The sequence below is a fragment of the Solanum tuberosum genome, unplaced genomic scaffold, assembly GCF_000226075.1.
Source record: "Solanum tuberosum cultivar DM 1-3 516 R44 unplaced genomic scaffold, SolTub_3.0 scf00385, whole genome shotgun sequence".
NCBI classification, from domain to species: Eukaryota; Viridiplantae; Streptophyta; class Magnoliopsida; order Solanales; family Solanaceae; genus Solanum; species Solanum tuberosum.
Genome location: NW_006239315.1, coordinates 71,865 through 90,752, shown reverse-complemented (window position 1 = coordinate 90,752; position 18,888 = coordinate 71,865). Strand labels below are relative to the sequence as shown.

Here is an 18,888-nt window from a genome sequence, read left to right as displayed (position 1 = left end):
TAAACTTGTCACATCAGTTGAGATGGAATATAATTACATCACAATGCCTAAAGACACAATATAATAGACTGTTATGCTAGAGGCATCAAATATCTAGTACATAAACACAGGTTAGGACCTCATGGTCTAATCTAGATACTTCAAAATTGAACTAGCCTACTTAAACGGTTTAAATGCATACAAGCAAGTAACACGTATGTCCTACCAACCTGAGTTATGGTGTGGTGGTTGAATTGTTTCACCATTAACCAAAGGTCTCAAATTCAAGCTCTAGGTATAAAAAAAATTATGTTGGGAGTGTCACCCTCAATGGATCCTGCAGTGCACGATCTGAATTTAGTCGGAGCTCCAATACGAGCTTTCGATACCAAATGAGAAACCAAGAAAAAAAACATGTATGTCATGCCTTGAAGGGAAAACAAGCGAGTTAAAACTGAAAATCTCACTTTTATTTCAACGGGTAGGCAAACCTTGGGGCCAATGGTTTGATATCTGAAATTTGATTACATGAACGAGTTACTGTTACCCATAAGTTACTAGAATTCAATTCAATACTCAAAATTGGATTAATTTTAATATCAATTGTTAAGTCAAATCAATGATTTTCTAATTCTAGGTTTTGATCTAAAATTCATCTTAGATCTTGGGTTTCAATCCCAACATGCTAAAGAGTCCAAAAATATTATATAAGTTCTTATCTTATTTTAGCAAATTATTATAGTTTATCTAAATTCTTAATTAATCTATAGGACTACCTAATGAAACTATTTTTTGTGGTTTTAACTAGTTGAAAGCAAAATAATTCAAAATGAAGTATAGAACACACAAACTTTTATGTACAAATTACAATAGTTAAATAAATATGTACAAATATTAAATTCACAATTCAATCATTAGCATTTAACATTAGAAAAAATTTACAGAAATCCCACCTTTTAATTTACTTATTACCATTATCCCCTATAAATTTTACAAATATCCAAAATCCCTTATTTTCGCGTATCAGATTAGTATATCTCGCGCATCAGATTAGTGTATCATGTATAAAATGTAATGTATTTTACTTAACGATTAATGTATCTCGCGCATCAGATTAATGTATCATCGCTTATATTATTATATCCGTTTGAGAAATTTCTGTAATTATAAACTTTTAAGGAATAAATTGTAATTTTACCTTAAAAGTATGTGATTTCTGTAATTTGCCCTTAAAATTATTATTATAAAATTCAAAACTCATAAAATTAAAATTGTGACTTAACTACTTATTTAATTTAGGTAATATTTCACATATGCTAGTTGAGAAACGAAAGTCCATAAAACTCAATTTGGCCCTTCTCACTTTCACAATTTTTTAGCAGGAGTAAGAATTTTTTTATCTATTATTTTCATATCATAGCAAAATATGATTCAACTTAATTATCAAATCCCACGGACGATGCATAATTTTTCACATTATACGATGAGTATGTTTGATACAAAGATAACACAAAACAGCTGAACCAATACAAAAGGCAAGTAAAAATAACCGGCCGGGAAGTGACGTCACTTTCCGGTGCCGGGAATGTCGTATTACAAGAGAAACTAAAAATCATGAAGGAACAATAACAGTACGCATCATATCCTTGAACTCGAAGAAATCAACGCGACCATCATGATCCTGATCAACTGACGAAATCATCATCTCCACTCTATCAATTTCACTTCCTTCCGGCAATCCCAATTTCTCTAGAACCACCTGCAATTCCTTCGCCGATATGAATCCATCGCCGTTCTCATCGAAAACATCAAACGCTTCTTTCAGATCCGATTCATCCTGTGCCGGATCCGGATTCAACCCGAGCTTATCTTCACATTTTGACCCGAAGAAAACGTCGTTCAGAGATAGATGCAAAGCTTCGAAATCTTCGAATCTAAGACCAGTGTTTTCTGGTTTGATGTGTAATTTCACCATGGATTCAATTTCTGATAGATCGGCGTCTAATCCAAGCAGGTTAAGTGCTTGGCTGAGTTCTTCAACGCTGATCAAACAATCGTGGTTTCTATCGAACACATCGAAGATTCGACGAAGACGAATGGAATTCAGGCTCGGGCTACGGAGACGGAACGACGATGAGGAAGAAGGCTTGAGTTTTCCCCGGGTAAGACTTTGTTTAAATTCATCCTTATTCTCATCTTGCACTGATCCCATCGGACTTGTTTTACAAGATCGAATCGATTGAAATTAGTGTTTTATTTCTTCAGATTTTCAGAAAAAATGAAAGTAAACTAGTTAGAACTTAGACGAGGTAATGAAGATAAAGAAAATGTGAATAAATATAGTGGTTAGCTTGCAGAAGCAGTTAACAGTGTGGAGATATGGGAAGTTGGATTTTGACAGAAGAAAATGATGGGTGGGCGGGGCATTAAAATTAAAAATGGGAGTAGGCAACGCATAACTAATTAAAGATGCCCGCGCATTTGACTTGTCTCATGTGTTACGCGTATTAATAGAGAACATGGCACAACTAGTACCTCATGTTGGATGTTATTTTAATCGATTTATCGCTGAATATGTTAAATTGACAATCCTATTAATAAGATATTTATTACTCCCTCCGTTTCACAAAAAATGACCTCCTTTCCTTTTTAGTCAGTTTCAAAAAGAATAACCTCTTTCCTTTTTTGGTAACATTTAACTTTTTGCTTTCCACGTGGCATGTTTAAGACCACAAGGTTAAGGAAAATTTTGTACATTTGACATAACTTTAATTTAGGACCACAAGATTCAAAAGTCTTCTTTATTTACTTAAACTTCGTGCCAAGTCAAACCAGGTCATTCTTTGTGAAACGGAGGGAGTATTGTTTTAATCTTTAACAATTTATTTTTAGTTTAATCGATAAAAAAATGCTCATATAATATAATATATGCATGATGTTCATAAAATAAAACTAGTAACAAAAGTAGAAGTACAACACAAATTTTTGCATTGATCATTTTTTGTTTAACATAGAATTGATCGAATTCCTTCTAAAAACTAAATAAATTGCGAAAATAAGATTAGTTGTTTTTCTTTCTTTTTTTTATGACAAGAAAAATCCGCAGTCGCTACCCATTGGGTGCGCACAGGGTGAAATCTCTGCTCTTATGCAATAGCTCGCAAACCACATAGGAGAGGTAACCTGCACTAGGCAAGTCCGGTGCGATGAGCTCAACCCAAAAGGCAAACCCCTTGCTTTCGCTGGCAAGGGTTTCGAACTTGAGACCTCCAACATAGAAGTCCCAAGCCCAAATCACTGGGCCACCCTGAATGGTAGATTAGTTGTTTTTCTTTGTCACAATCAAATCTAAAATTGAGAAGAGAGACGACAATACTAGTTTGTATCGAGAATAGAGAAGGTGTCGTAATATAGAGGAACAACGGCTAGTTCATGTTGCCTAAGGCCGAAAGTAATACTAAATTTTAGGAAATAAGGTTGGTAAAATATTAAAGTCACGATTATTATATAATTAGGAGTAAAATAATGATTTATAATAACTTAGTGTGTGATCAATCGGTTTAACCAAAATCATAAAATTGAAAATCGAACAAATAACAAATTGATGATGATGTCACACATCGCATTTGGGCGGCATGGATGAAATGGAGGCTTGCCTCTAGAGTCTTGTGTGATAAGAAGGTACCCCTAAACTTAAAGGTAAGTTTTATAGAGTGGTGGTTAGACCGTCCTTGTTGTATGGAGTGGAATGTTGGCTAGTCAAGAACTCACATGTTCAGAAGATAAATGTTGTGGAGATGGGGATGTTGAGATGGATGTGTGGACATATATATACTAGGAGTGACAAGGTTAGGAATGAGGTTATCCGAGAAAAGGTAGGAATGGCCTCTGTGATGACAAGATGAGGGAAGCAAGGTTGAGATGGTTTGGGCATATGCAAAGAAGGTGTGTTGACGCCCTAGTGAAGAGGTGTGAGAGGTTGGTTGTAGGGGTATCTAGAGGGGTAGAGGTAGGCCGAAGAAGTATTGAGGAGAGGTGATTAGATAGGACATGGCATAACTTCATATTTCTAAGGACATGACTTTAGATAGGAAGGAGTGGAGGTTACGTACTAGGGTATACCCTAGAAGGTTAGTTGAGGTGAATGGTTGGCATGTCGTGCGCTGGTTTTGTCTTGTTAGTGCATGTCATAGTACTAACCGTACCTTTGTAGTTCTTGTTGTATGTTGTGTACTGTGTTTTCGATTACCACACTGTCTTTTTTATTGTTATTGTTTCTTTCTTTCTTTTAGATTGTTATTATTTCTTTTTTATTGTTATTGTTTCTTTCTTTCTTTTAAATTGTAGCCTACTTTTCTTATTAATGGTTATGCTTTTTCGTTTTTTACTTGGGTTCGATGCACTTGAGTTGAGTGTCTTTAATTTTGGAAACGATTTCTCTACCTCCTTGAGGTAGTGGTAAGGTCTGCATACATTTTACCCTCCTCAAACCCCACTTAGTGGGATTTCATTGAGTATGTTATTGTTGTTTAACTTCAACTTTTCACATGACATGTTTAAAACCATAAAATCAAAAGACAATTTGATATATTTAACATATCTTTTAATATACGACCGTAAGATTCAATCTCTTTTAATGTAATTCAAATATGACAAGTATTAGTATATAGTGAAAAACTTTTCACTCTTTGTTAATGTGCATATAGTAATAGTATAGCATATATCCGATAAAGACTTTAACACTCTTTGTTAATGTACATATTTATTATCGTTAAAAGTTACTTTTGTTATAATGCAAGACCTAATACTTAATTAATAGAAATAGTGTGATAAAATAGTTATGTTAACTAATATTTCTTTCAATAATGTGTTGAGTTCAAATATGACAAGTAAAAATAAATCGACATTATTTTTCTTACTATGGGTAACGAGGTGGGTGAGGGGTGGCTTATAGTCGCAGTCTCCTAGAAGTTGTATTTTTTTTCTTTCCCAACTTTTGAAAAATAAGAAAGGAGTAAGTCAGCGATTGACCTTATCAATGTAATTACCTTTGAATTCTTCGACGGCGTGCACCAATGCCAAAAGAATAAGCATATGCTTTTCTAAGAATCATTTGACATTTCATTATTCATTAATTTTACTCCTTTTGATTCATTTTATTGATCATCATTTTTACATGTTTTAAAAACTAATAATTTAATTAACTTATATTTATTATTCAGTTTAATATTATCATATTAATCTCTTTTCGTATTTATTCAAAGTAATAAAGATGAAAATGAATAATTACTTATATTTTAATTTTTTAAAATAATAATTATGTTGAATCAACTACTTTTAATAAGCACGATAGTTAAAATAGAACGAAAGGGACTATCTTCCTATTTTATTTGTGATGTTGCATTCTTTTTTATTGGTGTTGATGATATTGACATATTCAAAATTTGAAATAAAACACGGACCTCAAGTATATTTATATATTATTTGAGTCCTAAATTCAATTTTTATATATATTTAATAAAATATTCAATATATAGACATAATTTAGGCTAAAGCTATAATGAATTCAGCGGAACTCTATCTTGAAGTCAACCTCGCCCCTAGTCGTTGAATTTTGGGGCGATATCGCTTTAACACAACTCATGTATTCATTTAATAAAAATAAAGAATTCATTACAATGTTAAAATTCAAAACTTATAAATTTCAAATTCTAAATCTGTCTCAATACATTCAATCTATAACTAGGGGTGGCAATGGGGCAGTGCAGGTTAAGCTTAACCCGCAAAAATTTTAATCCGCACCGCCCCGCCCCACATAACAACTCTTTTCATTTTCAACCCTCCCCGCATACTTTTTTTAATATTTTCTTTTTCTAATTATGTTTGATACTAAAAATAAAATTCATAAAAATAAATTCATTTTTTTAATTTAATTGTATTAATCTAATAGGATAGTAACTTAAAATTTTATTTTTAGGGTCAATTGGGAAACATGTAAGAAATTGTATTATTTTTTATTGAATCATATTCATTTATTATCTTCAATATTTTAGTAGCTTTAATGAAATTATCTAAATAAATAATGTTCTATCATACTTATAACATGTAAAAAGTTAAAATTAAGTTTTGAACCCACATAAAATCACATATACCCGCAACCCGCCCTGCCCCACATTAATTTTTTAAAAACCCACTTCAGCCCACCCCGCCCTGCCCCGCGCCATTGCCATCCCTACCTATAACTTAATCTTAGAGTGACAAGATTGGTTAGCTAGAGTTCCGTTGCGGATATCCAGGTACAAATCGCATTTGGAGGAAGCTTTGATCTTGATTTTAAACAACACATTTAGTTTTACTTTGCCCTTCAATTTCATGTAAAGAGTTAATTGTAACATCCCCTTTTCAACTACGTCCGAAAACAAATTAGGATTCGACGATATCTGATTCGCCCTAATTATCAACGTGAAGTTCATCGTTGTCGTGGTCCGTGCCCCGATTTTCCCCGCCGGGATGTGAACATCTCCTATTTCTTGGCCCCCATACTCGATATAAGGGTTGATGTCTTCGTATTGAAAACTGGCCCTATTGACAGAAATGGTAATTATTTTCAAATCATATGGTAATTAAGTAGTAATCTAGTGAAAAATGGTAATTATTGTGCTGATATGCAATTTTTAATTTCATCAACTCAAACAAAGTATTGATTGCTAAACCATTTAATTAATCGTGTATGGTGCTCAACTGGACTGTTACTTCATATATTTCGAAGATAATATAGTTTGAACAACAACTTAGATATAATATAATAAGGGAAACATACGTAAATATACTATATTAAGAAAATATTTACCATTTATAGTAATAATATTTTTTTTTACTTGATCACTTTTAATACATTTATAATACATATTACAGAGAACAATCTATAAAACACATATAATACAAGTTTTATTGATAAACAATACATTTATCACACTTATAATACACTTTGTCAATTTCTTACCAAACAAGCATAATATATTTTAAAACAGTTATAATACATATATATTGCATACATAATTCACTTTTAATACATATTACAGATTTATCATAGTAATGTTATACATTGCTATAAATGGTAATAAATAAAAAGTATCGCTAAAATTAGTAATTATTTATTAAAAGGTACCAACTCAAGTAATTTATCCATATAATTATGTAAAGGAATCTAAAATGCATATTTAAGTTAATTCAAGGTTAAATACGTTTACTGAATTATTGCAAAGACCAAAGTCGTAATTTATTAAGTACTCTCTCCACCATATTTACTTGTTCCTATTTAACTTGATACATATCTTAAAAGGCTATAAATAAAATAATAATTTTATTATATTACCTCTAATTATTATAAGTCAGTCATTACTAAATGAATAGAAAATAATTAGAAATTAACAATAAGTGTAAAATAGATACAAAATGGTAATATATATCTTAATTTTTCAAACAGAATCAGTAAAAATAAATGGAGAGAGTAACCGTTAAAATTTAAAGTGTCAAAACATATAAAAAAATCCCTTTGTTCATGTGTGTGATGAAATTAAACAACAAAATAGTATATATATTAAGACTAACAAATGCAAATCATAAATTTGTCTCTACCTGTTGTGGTTCTCAATAGAGACGCTTCCATTCATGGTGATGTTGAGGTTGACCTTGAACCTGGCCGCGTCGACAGACACGGCCAGGTCCTCGAGAGTGATGGAATTGAGGGTGATGGTAGGGCGCTTGGGCCTAAAAATAGTGAAATTCAAGATAGTAGAGGTTATAGTGAAGAGCATATAGGCACATAGAATAAACATACATATTTTCTTTTTTCTCTTGTGTCTTCGTGTGTACTTACAATCCTCAACATTATATGATCTATTTTCTCCTAGATTTGATGATGATTCCATTTCCATTTCTATAATTCTCCTACTACAATTGATATGTTCTAGCATTTTGTATAGATGAGAATTGAGATGATGGATTGTGTAGTATATATTAGTGTTATATTTATAACTTGAGGCTCTAGAAAAGTAGGTTAGAGTCTAGCTACTTATTGATCGTTTCATTTTACTTGACTTTATACAGAAAATAGATATTTCATTTTGCTTGTTTATTGTAGCAAATAAAGAGAGTTTTAATACTCTCTCTGTCTCTATTTGTATATGATATAGTTTGACTAATTGGTACAGAAGTTAAGAAAAAAAAAAAATTAAAATTTGTTGTCTAAAATAAGTTATAGACGATATTTATATGGTTATAAATCATTTAGGTTAAATAGATATTTTAAAATTGAATTACTACTAAATATAAAAATATGTCATTCTTTTTTAGACGAACTAAAAAGAAAAATGAGTCAAATAAATTGAGACAAGGGATAACCCTCTTTTTTTTTTCCATATTACCTTTAGTATTAAATAACTATATAAAGTAATTGTAGTCAAATTTAAAATTCCATCATTAATAAGGTTAGTTTAGTAAAATATATCTCGATAGGAGTTAAATATAATATGAAAAGGCGGTAGTACTACTCCATCTAATCCAAAATAAATGAATGATAGGTTCTAGCATTTTGTATGGATGAGATAATAGGTTGTGTAGTATATATTCCATCCGTTACTAATTACTTGTCCACTTTTGAATTTGCACACCTATTAAGAAAATAATTATGGACAGTGAATTTACCATTTTATCTCTATTAATTATGAAGTGTATGAATTAAAAACTTAAGGTTTTCAAAAAATTTCACTTTTTCCAAAGTAATTAATTGAAGGTATAATAGGTAAAAAAAAATTGTACTTTCTTGATTTGTCAAATGGACAAATAATTAGGGACAACTAAAAAAAGAAAAGTGGACAAGTAATTAGGGACAGAGGAAGTAAGTATTATATTTATAACTTGAGGCTCTAGAAAAGTAGGTTAGAGTCTAGCTATTTATTGCTTGTTTCATTTTACTTGTTTATTGTAGCAAATAATGAGAGTTTTAATACTCCCTCAATCTTGATCTGTACTGTATGATATAATTTGATTTGATACGAAGTTTAAGAAAAAAAGAATTTAAAAAAAAATTATGGTGTAAATTAATTTAATTAAAATAAATTATAGATGTTAGTATGACGCGATCATGAATCATTTCATTAGAGATTAAATAGATATTTTAAAGTTGAATTATTACTAAATATATAAATATGTCATTATTTTAGGTTTGAGTAAAAATGAAAGTAAGTCATATAAATTGAGACAGAGTACGTAAATAACTATATAAAGTAGTTGTAGTCAAATTTAGAGTTCCAAAGGATCATTAATAAGGTTAATTTAAAAAATACACTTCTAATTAAAAATTTCTTAAAGATGTATCAAATCAATAAGGACCAAGTTAGGAAGGAGCCATCCCCTCCAAACTAAATGAATTTCTGACACTTTTTCTACGATCCAAAATAAATGGATTTTTCAAAGTTTAAAAATGTATTAATTTATTTAATTATTAAAAATTATCCTTCTCATTAATGGAATTTTCAACTATCTATAGCTTTAAAGAAGACTTTGTGAAGAAGTAAAGCGTAATATTGCCAAATTATCTTTTAATAATGTCATTAACTAACTTTCTTACAAATTTATGTCACACCATAAAGGTTACATTTATTTAGGACCAAGAAATCGAGTAATTAATTATTCAGAGCTAAGAAGAACGCGTAATAATTAATGCTTTTAGCTTTTTTTAATTTCATACTCTTAACTTTTCTAGAATTTGTCACATTTGATTTGCAATTTCTGTCTGGTCCTTTATGACAAAGACAAGCACATTGAGAGGAAGAATGTGTCCCCATGTTGCCTTTCGTTTTCTTTTTCCTAAAATATCTTTCTTGATAAAATTAGTTTTTATCGATAATTAATATTTATTAATTTAAAGAATGCAATTTTAATTACATCGTTTAGGAGATGAAACCTAAGGAATTTAAATGAATCCTCTTTTGAAAATGGTATTCATGAATTTGAGGTCATGATTAATAATCTCGGTATCGCAATAAAATGGATATCAATATTCTGATAAATTAACCAAGTGAAAATGATTCATGTTCAAAGGTCCAGACCTTAAAAGAAATTATGGTTATCATCGAAGAAAACAATGTTGATGATGAAGTTGAAGACGATACAATACATTTGGAATCAGTTACGCATAAAGAAACACTTATCGTGTCTAGAACTCTTCACAATTTTTTGGTGTAGTTCGAGAAGACAACACCGAAACTTTTGAATGCAATAAGAAAATTAGAGATTAGATTCAACAAGATTTAAATTTTAACTAAAAATACTAGAATCATATTTCACTAAATTGTCTTAGATATTTTTGTAATTTTAAAGAACTGTTAATTTATAATTTTAATAGAATCATATATTTACGTAGGGGTCTTCTGAAAATATTATCTTATTAAAATTGGTGGTTTTTTCCACTGGTTCAAATCAGAACCGAAAAAAAATTTATCTTAGAAAATTTATTAATAGAATAATTATTTTAGAGAGGTTTGACTTTATATTCTCTTCTATTTGAGCTTTTAAGTTAGGTCCAAAAACTAATTTTACCGTTTTCATTGTTTTGTAAACTTTAGTTATTGACAATATGTTTTCAGCAGAAAAAATACTTTTTTGAGAGGAGTGAGGCCGAGTTTTATGGAAGTTGCTCCATAGGGTTAAGTAATAAATAGTCCTTCAGTTATTCATTCATCGTTCGACATCTAACAATATCTATTCATTCACCAGCAATACACTATTGTTCTTAATAATTTCTTAAATTGTCCTTGATATAACTAGTTTTTGGCACCAGATCTCAAGTTATTCCCCTTCTCTTACTCAATTATTTGAGTTCACTTTATTAATTTGTTACTTGTTTTTAGCCTTGTTTACATTAATTCAATAACAAGTTAAACTATCTTAATCATGTACTATTAATTAGTTATTTCAATTCACGTATTCTTATGCCATCGTAATCTACAAATTCAACCGCCTTTATAAGGGTAAACAATTACCATATGCTTATTTTTATAGTCAATCAAACACTAGAAAATATCCATTTCTAAAAGAAAACATTTTTCAAAAAAAAAAGATTTTTCCCTATGAAATAATAAATATTTTAATTTATGAAACAACTTTAGTATATTGATGAGTTAGATATGATATTTCTGCAAACCCTTCACACGTCTAGCTAGTCAATTAAACTAATTAATAATGATATTAATAGAGTGGCTGGGTGTTAATTCAGTCGATTTTTATGTATGTAGGGGAGAAGTTACTACTACATACTACTCCATCTAGTTGATGCACTAGGTATACATGTGATACTAGCTAGTTTTTGTAAGGTGTAACTCTATGGCCTAGGGGATTAGGTAAAGCTACAACTCCTTTTAGCATTAGGAGTGATAATTTTTCCTCACATCTCAATGATATTTTTTGTTGTTGTTGATTTTCCATCTGGTGTTCCGTATCTGTATTGAAATTCGACTAAATTTAGATTCACGCTACGAACTCAATACCTCTAATTAAGAATGAAAGAGTATATACCACTTAACGACCACCCTTTGGGTCTCAATGATGTTTTCTATAATTCCTTTCATACTTCCTTTACTAGTTTTCCCTCATCTTAATCTTTGTCTTGAATTTTCTATTTTATTTGGGTTCTATATCATAATGTTTTTACTGCAGTTAATTTGGTGAAATAGGTTTATTTTGTAGAAAAAGGACTCTTTCTATATATACCATTTTCTTGGAGAAGTTTTCGACTTCTATAAATAAAAAATATTACTTCTCATATAAAATATAATAGCATACAGAGAAGTTTAATTATTGGAAGATTATTCCTTTTATAGTTTTAATATTAAAATTTTTTCACATATAGGCAGATTGATCAAAACGATATCAAAATTCTATGTTTCTTTTAGTATAGTTTTTGTTTTCTCTAATTTATCGTCATTAATTTTTTGTAATTATTAATTTCCACATGATGTAATATCAGTCACAACACCTCAATCTCACTTTATGTGATCATATTCATTTAGACGGATTATCTTAGACATTGAAAAATATTTTTGGCTATAAGATTTTTTAAAATTATAATTAAAATAGATTACAATATTTGTATGGCTATTAAAAACTCATCACGTAAGGGTAAATATTATGCTATTGAATAGTATGATGTTACAATCATGTTAAAGCAAGTGAGAAACAAACGGTGATAGAGAGGTTTAAAATATTGGTTTTGAACACGTACAAATAATTGGTTTAAACTTCGCGGAGTACAAGGCCATGATGACAAATCAGAACACGTATAAGGGTCTCCCATACCATTTCACTAATATTTTATTTCCTTGCATATTCAAAACTGTGCACCAAAGCTCTAGTTTGGACCTAAGTTCCTCTGCTCAAATACCTTAATTGCATGTTCGATGCAGAATATAGAATATTAAAAGCTATGATCCATTAAGGGTGTGTTTGATATGAAGGAAAATGTTTTCTTGGAAAATGAGTTGATTTCTAACTTCTCCTTTTTTTTATGTTTGGTTAGTGAGTGAAAAATATTTTCTAGTGTATGATTGGTGAATGAAAAACAATTTATACAAAATATCTTTTATTTTTGGCTATAGAGTAGAAAATATTATTTATGTCCCTAATTACTTGTCCATTTTATTTTTTTTAGTTGTCCCTAATTACTTGTCCATTTTGACAAATCAAGAAAGGACAAAATATTTTTACCTATTATACCCTCAATTAATTACTTTGAAAACAATACAACTTCTTGAAAATCTTAGATTTTTAATTCATCCACTTCATAATTAATAGGGGTATAATGATAAACTCACTATGTCAATAATTGCTTTCTTAATAGGTGTGTCAATTCAAAAATGGACAAGTAATTAGAGACAGAGAGAGTACTTTTAAGGTAAATAGTTTCTAATCTGAAAACCAACCCCGATAATCGATTCGGCACCTAACCCCGACACAAGACCCGACATTTGAACTGGAACCCGACCCTGACCATGACCCAAATCAAGACACGATCCCAAGACCGATACCCCACATCGACCCGAGACCCAACCCAACTCGAGATCCAACCGTGACCCGACACCGACCACGACACTCGACTCGAGATCAAACCCCGACCTTGATCCCAATCCGAGATCCGACCTTAACCCGACACCTGACTCGAGACTCAATCCCGACCCAAGAACTGAACATGACTCCAACCCGCGACCCAGAGACCCAACCTCAACCATGACCCAAGACCTGATCCAGGCCCGGCTCGATCTCGACCCCGACATCTAACTCTAACCCCAAGACCCGACTTCGAACAAGACACAATACTTGACCTTGACCCGAGACCGAGACCCAAGATCCAACCCCAACTCTAGAACTAACCCTGAACAAGACTCGACACTCGACCGCAACACCCAACTTGAGATCTGACCCTAACACCTGACTTGACCCAAGACCCAACCCCAATCTTGACCCTAACACTCGACTTGACCCAAGACCCAACCCCATCTCAACCCAAGACCCCAACTCAAGACCTGACCCCGACTCAACACCAACCCTAACCCGGACTACAACCTCTACTGACACCCTAACGTGTACCCAACCCCGACCTCAACATTCAAAATTCAACCTCTAAATCTAATTCAAGATCCGACTCAAGTCCGAAACTCAAGAGTTGGGCCTCAAATTGAGGTTGAGAGTTGGTTCTCAATTGAGAATCAGGATTCAAAGCTAGGATTAGTATCGAGAATCAATACGCAAGACTTATGTTAGGAAGGAGAGTTGAAGTGTGAGGTTCAAAATGATTTTGAAAAATATTTCCTTACTTTTTTGAAGGAAGTCACTTTACTTAAATTTGAAGAAAATAAGTTGATTTAAAAAACATTTTCTAAAAAATAATTTCGTTCATACTACATAAACCTTTTTGTACGAAAACCTTTTTGTACCTTAATCATCCCTCAAGAGAAGATAAACCTTTTTGTTTCCTCAAAACATTGTAATAACTACACTAAACTTGGCCGCAAAACAGGCCTTCTTACAGGTGATCTTTTAGAAATACATTAGAAGAGCTAGAACAATACAGTGAAATATGAAAGTGACAAGATTAACATGGCAAATTTCAAATCACCAAGACGATGATATCCTCGTTAAAGGACTGAGAACGTACTAAAACAAGTGATGCAAGTGATCATTATAGGTGATCTGCAGGAGTAGAAGCATCCTCAGAATTGAGACTTGTCCAAGCTGTCAAAGTATGGATGTTCAAGTGCAGCTTTTGCAGAAATCCTATCTGCCGGATCAAATTTGAGCATTTTCTACAATGACCAAGTACATATAACAGCATTATTTACTTAGTTCTAACAAAAAAGCAGTAGAACGAGAAGAAAAAAAAGAAATTGAAAGTATTACACGAATATAAAGATGAGATGGAGATTTACCGTTAAGAGGTCCACACCATCAGGTCCCAAAGCTGGAACAGCAGAGGCTAAGTTCTGAGGTTCCCATTGTGGATAAACATGCCAGTCGCGGAGTGAACTGACTCCAGGCCACTGCTTATCAGTTGGAGTTCCTAACAACCTTCACCAATTTCCAAGCATATCTTATGAGTTATGATAGTCAATTTGTCTGCCTAGCCAAATTTATCAAAAGAAAATAGTTGGTTGTAATAATAAACTTCAGTTCCTTAAGAGTTTATTGGTTTTGGTGCTAGAAACTTGATGCTGCCCTTCAAAATTTCAGATTTAAAACCTCAAATGTCAAACGTTTTAACCTATCGGTTAGTTCTACTTGTGATATCCCTTTCCAAAAGCTGTCTTTATGGCCAACATATCTTTCCAGATAGGAATCATGAATCTTTCTCATGTTAACATGAATCCGATTTTCATTTCATCAGGGAAAAGCCATACATCCATAAGGATGTCCTAAACAACTCAATCCTTGAGCCTGAACAGATTTAGAAAGACAGGCTATCATCAACGAGGCAGTTGGAGGTCATTAGATAGCATCCTAAACACTAACTAACACCTCAAAATCATGTGGAAAACATAACTGAAAATCCAATAATTTTGCCACAATAGTCATCAGTATTCAGTAACCCAAGCCTGAGGTGTTTGCTACTTAACTGAAGAGCAATTACACAAAGCAGAAGGCTAATGTTAAATATAAATAGTAAATGTTGTTGGTGTTCACCTTCTCCCTACCAAACCCACAAAAATGACAAGCAGGAAACAAAGAACTTTGCAACTATAGACATACCTGAATATGTGAAGCAATTGCTGAAACTCAGAATCACCAGGAAACAATGCTTGCCTTCGAACCATCTCGGCTACATCACATAAAAAAGACACATTAAAACAGCCTACCTAAAAGTGAGTGCTTTTAGCCAGGAAATATAGTTTTCCTTCGACCTCTAGGCCAATCCCTAGAGGAGCTAAAAGGATTTTCTTTCTTGTGTCCATGTCTTTGTCAATGTTAACCCATACCCAAAAAAATTGAAAATTATCCACAATTGGTGATTTCTGTTTCGCCTTAACCGCTTGGTTCAATGAGAATCCATTTTCAATTTCCATGGAAGTGCTTTACAAGAATTTATTCTGCAACATTACTTGGCTTTTACAACAAAAAAATATTGAAGGTAAAAGTCTTCATTGATAAGATTTTAATTTAGCTCAAGTTGTTTAGAAGAACTTCTAGAGATGTATCCTATGTTGTCAAAGGCAACAAACAGCGAACAAGCATATTACAGCTTCTAAGGTCTGCCAGAGCTTTAAGTGCAAAACACAATTAAAGCATGGGTGTGATCTTTTGTTAGTAATGACTATAAGCATCAATCGATAACTACATGAACAAAGGTATTAGATAAAAAAAATATGGAAATTAAGTCCAAAAGCCAATCTAAAGTTTTGAAATAGATGTGGATATGCAATTTAAATCTCAAAATTCCGTTGTGTTTATAATAAGTAAGAAATGTATTCATAACACTTTTAAACAGTTAAAAGTTTGTCTTTTTTCCAGTTATATTTATTGTTCAGTGCCATCCACTTCAAAAGGAGCCCATGTCTATACACCTTATAGCCGTGATCACTGGCACTCAAGAAGATCCCAAGCCTAAGCTTCTCATGATTTAAGAGCTTAAACGCGCCTCACATGAACCTTTACTAACAATGCAAACGCTTCCTAGTATATCCATCCTGGTGTTTTTCAGCCACCCTAGCAGATGTACCAATTTTCTAAGGAACATCACTGAGATCAAAAAGCTCTGTTAATACCTAAGCTATGTTAAAAGCAACCCAAAGTCCTCCAACATTTTATCCAAATGTGATACTAAAAGAACATAAACTGCCCAAATCCATCTTCTTGTGAAGAGTTCAAACCGAGATATGACATTTTACACCACCATCCTACAGAACTAATATGTTCTACTTAATATTAGAACAAAATTATGTCTCAACTGAATTTCAAATCAACTACAAACAGTATTGTCAAATTATCAGATCATAAACATATCAAACGATGTGTGCTATAACTAGTGAATTTTAGAAAAGGCTAAAACTTTGGTTTAATTTAAAACAACAGACAACATGAATACTGTAAAGAATTAGCAAACATTTCTAACTTAAAGAAGCAAAAAGAATCAAACCAGTAATTTGGCCTAGCAGAGTAAACAACATGATCACCTCAAACAAACTTACCAAAAATACATCCCACAGACCACATATCAACAGCAGTGGAGTAGTGAGTAGATCCCAACAAAACTTCAGGAGCTCTGTACCATAGAGTAACAATCTGAACAAACGCAAATGAGTTATTCCACCAGCAACAATCTTAACTTTCTATATCATTCTGATGATTTTATATGGCAATTCCAGTATGAAGAAATTAAAAAAACTATCAACCTCATGGGTGTAGCTCTTCATAGGAACAGTAAACGCCCTTCCAAGACCCAGATCAGCAATCTTAAGTATTCCCTTCTCTTTATCCACTAGAAGATTCTGCGGCTTCAAATCTCTGAGCATAACATAACATAACAAAAGGGTCGATTAACACTAAGTAAATTGCCCAGAATTTACACTAAACTAATCATGGCTAAGTTAGACCTGTGGAGAACTCCATGGCTATGGCAGTGAGCAACCCCTTTGCACAATTGATACAAGAAACTCTGCCACAAATACGCAAACATCAATATCAAACATATGGGTGAGCACAAACACAGAAAAAGAAAGAGGGGTTTTGCATAAACCTGGATGAGGGCAGTAGGAAGAGCCCTAGCATTAGGTCCTTTCCGATGAGAATCAATGAATTTCTTAAGATCAGTATCCAAATACTCAAAAACAAGATAAAGAATCGGTTTCCCATTTTTGTCAATGTGCTCAACACAAAGCAAACGGACGATGTAGAGAGAATGAGATAGCATCTGAAGAAGTGAGATCTCTCTAAGAGCAGTAGGCGGTATCCCTTCTTCATCCATTTCCAGACGAGTCTTCTTCAAAGCCACCAGTTGTCCGGTAGCCTTGTCCTTGGCTTTGTATACTTTTCCATAGGTTCCTTCACCCACCTTCTCCAATTTCTCGTATTTCTCCATTGATGATGAAGCTTGTTGATTGATTTGGCAGATCTTAAGGAAAGTGAAAGAGAAAGGGGAGCGTAAAGCAGACAGAGAAGGTTTCCCCCTCTTTGTTTTGAATTTCAAATTGCTACAAATGCTACCGCCTCCTATAAATAATGTTGACTAGTTCACTCTATTTATCATTGTTACGTATTACTCATCGTCCATTCCGTCAAATTTTTATTTGATACACCTGTTAAGAAAATAACAATTAATATTTTATTTTTTTATGACGTAGGACCGACCACTTGGGCCGACCTTAGGCGGGCACCCCTCCAAAGTGCAATGAAGGTCACCAACCTAGGTCATAGGAGTTTATCATTTTATATCTATTAATTGATATAGTCTTAGGGCCCGTTTGGCCATGCGATATGGTATCATGATATGGAATCATGATATGGTATCATGATATGGAATCATGATATGGTATCATGATATGGAATCATGATATGGTATCATGATATGGTATCATGAGATAAAATTGAAGTTTTGTTTGGACATGTGATATGGAATTTTTATGTTGTATATTTTCTCATAAACATAAAAATCTCATAAGTTGTAAAACTATTAAAATATCCCCAATTATTTATTCAATCTTATCAAATAAACAACAATTTATAAAATCGTATAATAAATTATTACAAAGCTATTTGTTCTCCACTTAAGTAGTTGTTTCATCTAACTTTAATTTAATAAAAATAATTGAACATAAATGGTAGTGTACTAGCCTTTAAATATAATCCTCCCACATAATACGTACGGACAATTTCCTCACGTTGAACTTGCATTTCTCGATCATGTGACCGAGCAGACGAGCCAACATTGTTACTTTGAGCCATTTGTTGGTCAATATCATCCGCAACTATATTTTCATGCTCATAGACCAAAAATATTTCATCAGTACTTTGGTATTCTCGCAAATAATTATGTAACATTGCACAAGCTATGACAATTTTCACTTGTGTATCAACATCATAATGGCCCATGTCTTGTTTCAGTATTCTAAATCTATTTTTTCAAGCTCCAAAAGTCCGTTCAATCACATTGCGCAAAGATGAATGCCTATAATTAAACAGTTCTTTGGGATTTTGAGGTTCTCTTTCACTTCCTCGGTAATCTTACAAATGATAGCATAGTCCTTTGTAAGAAGCTAAAAATCCTTTTGTGTTTCGGAAACCAACATCAACAACATAATATTTATCTACCAACAAACATTTTATAAAGAATTACTAAAAGCATATGTGACGTAAATGAGACAG

The 18,888-nt window shown here is 32.4% G+C and overlaps 2 protein-coding genes across 2 annotated transcripts; both read right to left on the bottom strand.

Annotated features, from left to right (window-relative positions):
• Positions 1 to 1,382: 1,382 nt before the first annotated feature.
• On the bottom strand, positions 1,383 to 2,451 carry LOC102577856 (calcium-binding protein CAST-like). The gene has a single exon (XM_006362267.2). It carries the CDS (start codon positions 2,189 to 2,191, stop codon positions 1,592 to 1,594), a length of 600 nt encoding a protein of 199 aa, XP_006362329.1. The 5' UTR covers positions 2,192 to 2,451; the 3' UTR covers positions 1,383 to 1,591.
• Positions 2,452 to 14,024: 11,573 nt separating this feature from the next.
• On the bottom strand, positions 14,025 to 17,787 carry LOC102586889 (cell division control protein 2 homolog C). The gene is made up of 7 exons (XM_006362266.2): positions 17,264 to 17,787; positions 17,121 to 17,182; positions 16,920 to 17,031; positions 16,716 to 16,809; positions 15,280 to 15,349; positions 14,463 to 14,601; positions 14,025 to 14,339 (listed from the first exon to the last, which is right to left on the bottom strand). The coding sequence occupies exons 1-7, from the start codon at positions 17,603 to 17,605 to the stop codon at positions 14,247 to 14,249; spliced, it is 912 nt and encodes a 303-aa protein (XP_006362328.1). The 5' UTR covers positions 17,606 to 17,787; the 3' UTR covers positions 14,025 to 14,246.
• Positions 17,788 to 18,888: the final 1,101 nt, after the last annotated feature.